The 10,185-nt window shown below is 46.8% G+C and overlaps 2 protein-coding genes across 2 annotated transcripts, besides 1 other annotated feature; one reads left to right on the top strand and one right to left on the bottom strand.

Moving 5' to 3' along the window:
* Positions 1–1,679: 1,679 nt before the first annotated feature.
* Positions 1,680–1,703: a microsatellite.
* A 2,425-nt stretch (positions 1,704–4,128) lies between these two features.
* On the top strand, positions 4,129–5,820 carry FPSE_10117 (uncharacterized protein; the record flags this gene model as incomplete). Its single annotated transcript, XM_009263234.1, has 5 exons — positions 4,129–4,810; positions 4,867–5,132; positions 5,186–5,434; positions 5,483–5,599; positions 5,647–5,820. The coding sequence occupies 5 exons, from the start codon at positions 4,129–4,131 to the stop codon at positions 5,818–5,820; spliced, it is 1,488 nt and encodes a 495-aa protein (XP_009261509.1).
* Positions 5,821–9,307: 3,487 nt separating this feature from the next.
* On the bottom strand, positions 9,308–10,167 carry FPSE_10116 (uncharacterized protein; the record flags this gene model as incomplete). Its single annotated transcript, XM_009263233.1, has 2 exons — positions 9,308–9,923; positions 9,986–10,167. 2 exons carry the CDS (start codon positions 10,165–10,167, stop codon positions 9,308–9,310), a joined length of 798 nt encoding a protein of 265 aa, XP_009261508.1.
* Positions 10,168–10,185: the final 18 nt, after the last annotated feature.

Below are 10,185 nucleotides of genomic sequence, written 5' to 3'. Positions count from 1 at the left end.
TGCCGGGACTTAACAGATGGTTAACACTCATTATTCCACTTACGGCGATTGCGGCTCTGTGACAGGCCGCGCCGTATCTTGGCTCGCATATCATTTCCTGAAACGGCAAGGATCGTGAGTCTTCTGCCGAGCGCTAGTCCCGGCCTGACAAAAATGGACAGGGTTACGCAAGCTCCCACACCTAAGCCGCATACTCGGTCTAGACAGCATCACTGATATTTGCTATCTGATAAGTGACATGCGAACCGAGCTAGGCTGTATTTTCTAGAATTTGCGGTTTTCCGCAATTATTTCGCACAAAAGCCACTGGAAACTTGGACACTTGTGGAGTATAGGCCAACACTCTGATACCGATCTACAGGCCGTGCCATGACTGCTTTGACAGCAATACAGTCATGAATTGTTAAAAGACGCAAACGAAAAAGCACAGGACAGAAGAAATGAAAGAATTTTCGCTTTCGCTGGCTGTGATTTGAGGCTTAACTCGACGGGACGCGTCATGGCATCAGTGACATTCTGTCGCATCCTGGCCAATGGCTTCAGATTTATAACATTAACATAATCCTGATGTAATTAAAGGGCACGCACGTTCACTGCCCCGTTAATTGTCGCTTACTCGTATTAAGAACGTTGACTGTCATCTCTCCAGACGTATGGACTTTTTGCCTGTGCGCGGATTTAATCCCCATTGGACCTACCGTACATCCCACTTCTGACAAACCAATAAGGTTCTCACCAAGCTTCAAAATAACTATACATCTTATGTCATCTCGCCTACTGCCGATGAGGTGAGTAAGCGAAACAAAGAATAGCAATTTCGAAAGAGTATCTTACGCATGCACTCGGAACAATGAAGATCTTGCAAGTAGAAAGTCGGAGAAATTGAGCGGTCCGATTGCGCTCGACAATGTTTCAGTCGGATATTTTCTTTGATCCATTGATTGACAAAAGTTGCATTAGTGAAGCGGATATCTTATCAAGGAAGAGGCTCTCGACTCGGTGTTATTGAAATGCGCTTTGACGATCATGACGGGATCTACAGATGCTACCAGGGTGCGCGGTTGATTCTTTATTTCCCGGCGCCTTGGCATTGGGCCCCGAACATCTTGTCCACGTTGGGCAGAGAATATGTGGAACAGTTTTCGCATTGAGTCAGTGAATTCGTTTCGACCTTGTCGTAACGCGTGCATCTTATCAGTTTACGGATGCGAACTGTGTATGCGAGACGTATCATCCCAGGTAATCTCAATGCGACGTGTCCTGCAATCAAGCATACGATAAATATGTTCCGATTAAGTTGTTAGTCAAAAACGTTAAATTCTACAAGTTTCATTCAGATGTGTTTGCTAAATGTTAATTGCGGATTCAATGGAGACGTCAATTACATGACAGCAACAGTAGCACGAGGGAGAATATTACACAATTGAACAGTTTTTTTGTATGGCAATCAAGATTTTGATTACATTTGGAATGATTGACAAGACAGAGTGCATCAAGTTGAAGTTAATTAATGTCCAGTACCAATAAACATACCAAGTTCATGGAGTTCAGGGAAAGGATCAATTAAGATAAGCTTATCTTTAGGGTAGACGTTGGCGAAGGCACTACATGTGGCGTTGTGGCGCAATGGCGCAGCCGTTATCGCTGATAAGATTTGACATCATATCTTATCACAGCAGATCTTATCTTATCTTATCTTATCTCTCCATTCTAAGAATAGCAACCAACGCCAGTAATCTCTAACAACGTCTATCAGGAAAAAAATTCAATCTATACATTGACCTTCTTTTGACGAAACTGCCTTTATACATAACATGCATAGAGTTAGGGCGAGAACCTGGGCAGGTCAACTTGCAAGCCAACTGGCAAGTCTACGTTTGGTGTTTTGTGAATCGTAAATGAAGCTTGATGATGGGTTGAAGTAGTCTTTCATCCGGTTATGTAAAAGGAAAAGAAGTGGTAGCTTGCTGCTGGGCAGGCATGGCGTTTGTATGTTTAAGAATAAGGTTACGTCTTTAAATTTTGTCCATTACAGGCTGGAAGTGTAATAAAGGTCAACTCTATTCCAAATAATGCAATTAGCTAGTCCCAACCCATAGGCTCTAACCATATCTCAATACTGTTAGCAGTGAATCGAAGTCAAGCAGGTACATTTTGTGCGTGCCAAAAATCACCTCCATCACCTTGGCGTCCTGTATGACTTTTAGCTATAGAGTGAGAGATGAAGTCAGCATTGGAATCTGGAAATCGCACATGACTGTGAAAGGAGATGAACAGAGCCCCACAGAGTTATTTGGTTAGCTGTTGCCACTCCTGGCAATAGCAGCTAGGTAGGACAAGTGACACCCTGGTGTCTCTTTCACATAGTTGGTTGTATGTATCGAAACAAGAAGGACTGTAGACTGACTGCTGAGCGTCACTTACACTGCTTTTGTATGTGTGATGATAACTTAACTGGAGTGCCCCTATAGGTGGAGAACGGAGGGGTCTCTTTACTTATAGATAGCAGCACTCCGTTGATGGATTTGGGAGATCCATTGCTACGCATCAGTCAATTTACTTTGCAAAAATGCCTGCCGAAACTTGTTAAGTTGTTCATTCTCAGACATAAATACTGACTATTTGGTGATCAACCAAGGCAGCGTGCTTCTGCTCAATGAATCATGCCACCTTGATCACCAGAAGAAACCGACACACAATGACGCATAAGCAAAACAGAGAAACCTGCTTCAATATCCCAATTCACACACTAAGTCGACTTGAAACATTCGCATATTGGAATATTTGTGAACGTATATCCATTCTCCTAGCACTTGTATACAAGAGGAAACATCTTTATGCCTTCCACAAACAGTGTGATCAATTTCTTCCATGGCTTCTTCCCTCCATTGCTGTGCCAAGTGACGCTATTTCTGTTGATATAACCCTCGTAATGAAATGAACTGGGCTCATCTGGTCCGTTTCGGAGGGAATGCAATCGTTTTGGAAGCCAGAGCCTAAAATCTCAGGAGATCCTCTTAACTGCCAGCCCTGCAGGCAGAGTAGTGATTCCTATCATCAGCACGGGCCTGTCCGGTGCGGTGATTTTCACACCCATTCCAGCAACTACGTCAACTAAGAATGAGCTTTAGCCATTATTTTTGAAGTTGACGGCTCCGTTTAGGGCCTACCGGCAAGGACCCGTTGAACGTGAAGGCATCACGAGTACGATCACGTGATCACACACATATATGTACATATTGTTCTTGTCTCTTTGGTCCTTCAACTTAGATCTTCAATTAATTCTAATCATATTACCTCAACGATTACCTCAATATGTCTCAATAGGACAAAACACGAGATCAGTGAGATAGTTTCAAAAATGGAGATTTAACTAATCATTCTAACCACCATTCATGGATTGTCACTGGGAGATATAGCATTGAGGTAGCTCATGGAGTCGCTGTACTTGAAACGGCAGATATCAAAACTGAATATATATTACAAAATAACTCCAATTGCAATTTTCATTTATTGATCTTGTCGGTTACCTCTTCACAAAAGATCGGAGTCGACCTAAAGAAGATGATAAGAACCTCAACGTTACCAGCGGAGAACTAATTAACATACCTTGGCCGGCTCGGAAAAGGAAGTTGGGTAGGTGTGAGGACTGCTCAGTGTTGTGCGCATGGTAATGATTCGGACATGCTGCGCCCTACCACGTGCTTCGCAACAACAGAATCCCGTATCTTCAACACGCCCCAAAGTTAGAAAGAAATGACCGAAGTTCCGAAACGCCGACACTATCAAATCAAGATTCTAGATCTCCCCACGCTAGACAACGCCAAGTTCAAATAATCTGGGGTAATCGCGGGGAACCCAACGCTGTGATCCCACAGCCCCAAAGCCTAGAAGAGTAACATCGCGGGGTCAACCCGTTTCTTCGAGTCGTTCGTGGCATGCCCCACACTCTGATGGGAGTCTTAGCGGCTTGAATTAACATGCCCAGTGCATGCGTGTGTGCTATCATCTTTATTTAGGTATAAATCAGCCTGTCCTTTCAGCATGGTGTATATCCAATCTTCACCATCAGACTTACTTCATCAGGAAAGACATCGAATAGATTGTCGATAACCACATCAAACAACAATGACCGTTCAACGCACACTATCCCATGCCAGTTCTATGGAGAAGCAATCTGCAACCCATGTCGAAGGGCAGACGGTAGACGATGAGTACCTCATTCTCTTTCCCCTCTTGGCCAACAAAAGCCTCGAAGATCGTCAGCGTATCGAGAAACAGCTCAAGCGCAAACTGGACTGGGTTTTCCTGCCGGTTGTTACCCTCATGTTACTGATGGGCTACCTCGATCGCATCAACGTGGCCAATGCTCGGCTGGCAGGTATGCAGGACGACTTGCACATGTCTGACACTATGTGGTCTGCTGGAATCTCGCTCTTCTACGTTGGTTATATCGTCACCCAACTTCCTGCTACTGTGTACCTCGCCAAAGGGCTGCCGCGATGGCAGATGCCAGCTTATGTCGTGGCATGGTCTATCATAACGGCCTGTATGGCTGCGATGACTAGTGGATGGTCCTTCTTGGTATGCCGCTTTATGGTAGGAGTGGCTGAGGGCCCTTTTCTTCCTATGGTCAGCTTGATGACTTCCTCGTGGTACACCAAGGAGGAGGCACCTTTGAGAATGGCCATCTGGCATGCTGGTAACATTGCTTCCAACATCTTTTCCGGGCTCCTTGCTGCCGGTGTCTTGGAGAATATGAATGGCGTTGCCGGTATGCGTGCTTGGCAGTGGTTCGTTATCATCGAGGGTAAGTCAAGAAGGTCTCCTACTACTAAGATACATGACTCACCCCAACCTTGACAGGCGTTGTTGGGCTGTTCGTCGCTGTCATGGGACTGTGGTGCATCCCAAACTTCCCCCACAATACAGGCACATACTTCATGACACCCGAGATGTCAGAGATGGCCCAGTATCGCATGATGGTGTCAGCAGGTGGACGATCCGAGGACGACGAAGGTGGTGCCTGGGAAGGTGTGAAGCTCGCATGCCAGGACCCGTTCACATGGATCTACACTGTTCTTCACTTTGGTCTTATCGTTGCCCTTTCGTTCAAAGACTTCTTTCCATCGGTAAGGCCCACGTATAAACTGCTGCAAAGATTGAACATAACTGACTTGTCCAGATTGTGAAAACTCTGGGATACTCGAACCTCATGACGTATCTCATCCAAGCTCCGCCGTACATTTTCGCTTACATCGCCACCTGTGCAATCTCTTGGTCGTCGGGAAAACACATGGAGCACTGCTGGCATATCATTGGTAGCACAGTCGCATGCATCGTCGGCGTCATCATCATGATCTCGACTCTGAACCCAGGTGCCCGGTACTTTGGCATGTTTCTCTTGTGTGCTGGACCATTTGTTGGCCTGAATGTAAGAATACATCAACTTTAGTCCAACCCCATACTGACAGGAATGTAGGTTCACATCCCTTGGGAAACAACCAACGTCGCTCGCCCTCGCACAAAGCGTGGCGCTCTGGTTGCCATTACCAACTGCATCGCATCAGTCTCCCACTGGTTCACACCATACTTCTTTGTAAGTTTCTCGGCATCAGTGTCTCAGACTCTTACTGACCAGACAAGCTTCGCTCGCAGGAACCTCGCTACCAGAATGGTGGAATTTTGATCATTGCAGGATGTGTTTTGGGCATTGTCGGTTGCCTGATTTGCAAGTGGTATGTCAAGAAGCTCAACAAGAAGATGGAGGAACACGAAGCGGCCAACAACCTGCCAAAGAGATGGCGGTACGTTGAGTAGGGTATATGGTCTGGGACGACAATGGTTACATTAGTAGTTGTGTTTGCTTTGGTCATGTTTCGCGTAGTGGCTGTGATGGAATGGGTTATTGAGGTCTTCTGTAGTGAGTTCAATTCAATCAATTTTGCTCCAGATTGGCATTCATCACCGTTGCACACTCGAAAATGAAGAATATAAATGATCTGTTCATTTAAACGTTCTGTTTTACAGTCATTGAAACTTTTGCCTGTCTTTTGTATCTAGTATTTCATCACACTTTGAGACTTTAGCAAGCATCCATCTGCTGTCTTTAACGCAAATTCCTTCCTTAGATCCATGGCTAGAGGCACTGTAGTGGATTTGGGGTACTGAAATTGTGAAATCATAAGGCACTGCGCCAAAAGATATAGCGCGGTAAGCGTTAATTGCAGTGGCATTTTTAGGTCTTATAGGCCAGTTCAACATAATTAAATGGCGGCCAACCCCCAGAAGTGCGGACTGCTACTGGTCATTACCTCTCGTGCTTCTAGCGATCAATCTTACTGGGACACCGTGGCTTCTGCCCGAGAAGAAGAAAAGAAAAGAAAAAGCCTTCAACGAATCCATCAACTATAAACAACGTTGACTGGTGCATTTCACATCTGTCTGCACTGTTAACCGTTGGACTTTCCAGTTACCTTGCTGTCGTAAAGACAAATGCAGGTCAATTTGGTGAGGGGTAACGTTTGTTGGAACGCTACCGACTGTGATATCAACCCACGGAGCTCATGGAGGAAGACCGGAGATCCGGCGAAATACCGAGTCGTAGAAAGAGGCTTGCATGGCTAGTGGTAATTGATGCGCTATAATTTGAGCTTACAGTGGCTCAGTGGGTTTCATGGCAAGTCGCCGTGTCAAGCCTTGGGAGCAGATTGAGGATAACGACATGAGCACAGCTGTCCCCTTTCACTGTCGTTTCACGTAATTGAGATTTATTAATTAACTACAACTGTGCAAGTCCAAATGCGAACTCACAGAATTGGTCTTGGTCTTGGTCTTGGGAGAATGCTATGGTCCACTGTGGTCGTGGTCTACATGCCAGCCACCATTCACAGATGTATACTTGTTTCCTTTTTCGGCCAAGCTGGTCGGCGTTTCGGTGTTTCGGAACCGCACCAACATGTTCAAATTCCAGCCTCTCCTCCGTCACTTTTCCCGACCGGCACAATCTTCACAACAACACCGATGGTTCATCCAAAATGCTTGCCTGTACACTCTGTCACAATCGCAAGGTCAGTGTACGTGTCCAGAACGCTCTGTCTGGATGATCAACACCGGCTCGGTCCGATCGGATCTAGTCTTGAGCTCAATCAGGGCCTAGCTTGGTCCGCAGATTAGCTAACTTCCTCCCAGGTCCGCTGTGAAGCCGATGCCGAATCAAATACCTGCGTAACATGCAAGGCTGCTGGAGTCGAGTGCATGTGCGGACCCCATCTCTAGATCAAGGTTTATCCAGTGTAGGCTAACCTAATACTCCAGTCCACGCTCCAGAAAGCGTCGTCGTGCAGGAACTGCCCCCAGTGGCCGACAGCCAGATGACCATGGCAGTCAGGGTTACCGGGATCGCCAGAGCGTTTCCCAGGCGTCTGGCGTAGGCGTAGAGATACCGGTGGAACAACCTGCGTATCAAACTCCATCCACCGTGAGTCACCTATTTTATGTCCATCTAGATCTTCCGTACCCGACTTCATCAAGAATGTACCTATTCGTAGCCATTCACTTCCAAGGCAACAGAGAAGTCATGGATTGGTCTAAAACTATTCTTCATCTGATTAAATACTAACACGTAACTGTAAGAGTCATGCCACCACATACATCGGCAGAGGCCACTATATTGACGACGACGACGAGATAGATGAGACCAGTGCTCGTGCATTCGAACCTGCCCAGATCAAGGTAGGCCCTCATGCTACCACCCAAAAGGAAACATTGGTCCTATGGAAAGCTTTCGACGTACCTCCCCAAGCAGCACGCCAGAGCCTGCTAAGTGCTTTCCTGGATTATTGCAATCTATGGACGCCCGTTCTGGAACCGAAAGACATCCAAGAACTTTCATGTTTTGACCAAGAAAAGAGTTCAATGCTCGTGGCACAGTCATTGGTTGGCCGGTAGTCGAGTCACGAGTGCACCTTCTGTAGTTGCCTTTGCTTCATCAGATGACTTCTATCACCGGGCCAAAGCAGTCTTCTGGTCTGGCGCAGAGACGGATGGGATGTCTGCTATCAAGGCCTCACTGATGCTTCAATGGTACAACCCACAGGCTCCTGAGCATATCTCGTTTGACAATAGCGGTTTCTGGCTCAAGATTGGGGTTGGCATCGCCCATCAGATTGGCCTCCACAAAGAACCTCCTCCAGGACCATCCAAAGCAATCCGTCGGAGGCTATGGTGGAGTTTAGTGGTAAGTACGAACCGATTACATCGTTAGACTTGTGCGTTAGTTCATACACTAATAACTTCTTAGGTGCGAGACTCATTGATCTCAGTCGCGCATGGCAGACCACGAGTCATAAATCTCGATGACAGCGATGTCCAGCCCCCGATAGCAAGCGACTTCCCAGACTCCCTCTTCGCATTCCAACTATTCTCCGCCTGGGTCAATATCTGCCAAGTACTTGGAGATATCTCATCTTGCTGTATGAGACGGCATATGTCACGAACAAAAAGACTCTACATCGTGAACGCGTTGTGTTGTTGGACAACGAGTCTGCCGCAAGAGCTCTGGGTCGCGCCAAGTAACCAGCCACCGCACAGCTATTTTGCAAACAGTCACAACTTGGCGGCACGCCAGTTGTACTTGCCATACTTTACTAGCTTAATTGTGCTTTCTAGAATGCAACACTCGGCGGGGTCGTTGTCGGTAGTTGCAACGCTGGCTGCATCGTTTGTTGCCCGCATTTTTGAGGATTTCCTGGCCAGGGACGAGATCAAAGTTCTGGCACCGATCAGCACTCGGTATTGCCTCATTTCAAGCATGGCACTGGTGTCAGTCATGCCTGACAAACGGTTGTGGGATGCTGTCCAGCCTGATCTGGAGATACTTCAACTTGCACTCACGGAACTTTCCAAGCGTTGGCGGTCGGCAATTGGGGCTTCTAGAGCACTCCAAAATGCTATCAAGAAGAGACAACAACGTACCGAAAACTCTACAACCGAACTACGGATGGACAATAAAAATTCTCTAGAATACTTCAAGATGATAGACCTTAGCTATTGCCGCATATGGAGCACTTTGAGTCAGCGAATATCCTCAAGCCCAGTGGATGTCCAAGGGCAAATGGCTGTGGTAATGCAACCACAAACTGATGCGTTAGAGACCGATTACGAACAGTTCATGGGGGCAGGGGAGGCGTTTGACCTGGGGACGATTCAATTTGAGCATGTAGAGAATTGGATTCTCAACGATGGGTTTTTATTCGACCCTTAGTTTATTAGGTACTGTATATCTGAATGCTGAACAGTCATACTGCTATAGTTTATGCTTCTTCTGCCCTTTCCTCAGTTTCTCAAACTCCTTCTGCGGAATCCCTTGAACGTTTCTCTCCAACGCTCCAAACACTTCATCAACATTCTGCGCGTCCAGTTCACGTCTTGATCTCTGTCTAATCATCTTCTTAATCTGCAACATGCTCGAGGAATTCAGACCGTCATGAAACCTTTCTTTGACCTCCTTGAGCACCTCAGTCCGAAATGACTCCGCGGGACAATCGAATATCTGGTTCACGAAACCTGCCTGAAGTAATTCCTTGCTGGAGATTCTTTTCGACAGAATTAGAGCCTCGTTTGCCTTCGAGATTCCCATGCGCTCCGCGAAAGCTATCGACGAGACACCTTCGCTGATCAGACCCAAGCTAGCGAACGGTGTCAAGAGATAAGTTTCTGGGGTGCAATAAATGAAATCGGCAAAAGCAATCAGCGCAGCAGCCATGCCAACCACAGGGCCATTGAGTGCTACTACCAGGATCTTGGGGTGTGTGTAGAATGCCCGTGCAAGATTCATGTTGCTGGCTACGGTGACGGTCAAGTTGTGTCGGTACAAATCCGTGCCCTTGGGCGTCTGTCTGGAAACTGACACGTCTGCGCCGCTGCACAGATTTGTCAGTAACAATACCAGTCAGATTCACAAGACGATGAACGAGCTACTTACGCCGAGAAAAACCTTCCAGTGCCTGTCAACACAGTCGCTACCACTTCGTCATGGTTGCTGACTTCCTGGAGTGTGCGTGCAAGCTCGTAGAACTCGTCTTTGGTCAGAGCATTCAGCTTGTTGGGTTTGTTAAGTACGATGACCGCAATGGGACCTCTGTACTCAACCTCGATTACTGCCATTGTTGGATGCTGTGTAAC

This window comes from Fusarium pseudograminearum, chromosome 4, assembly GCF_000303195.2.
Source record: "Fusarium pseudograminearum CS3096 chromosome 4, whole genome shotgun sequence".
Classification (NCBI taxonomy): Eukaryota; Fungi; Ascomycota; class Sordariomycetes; order Hypocreales; family Nectriaceae; genus Fusarium; species Fusarium pseudograminearum.
The sequence above is the reverse complement of the archived record's forward strand: the minus strand, read 5'-3'. Positions and strand labels throughout refer to the sequence as shown.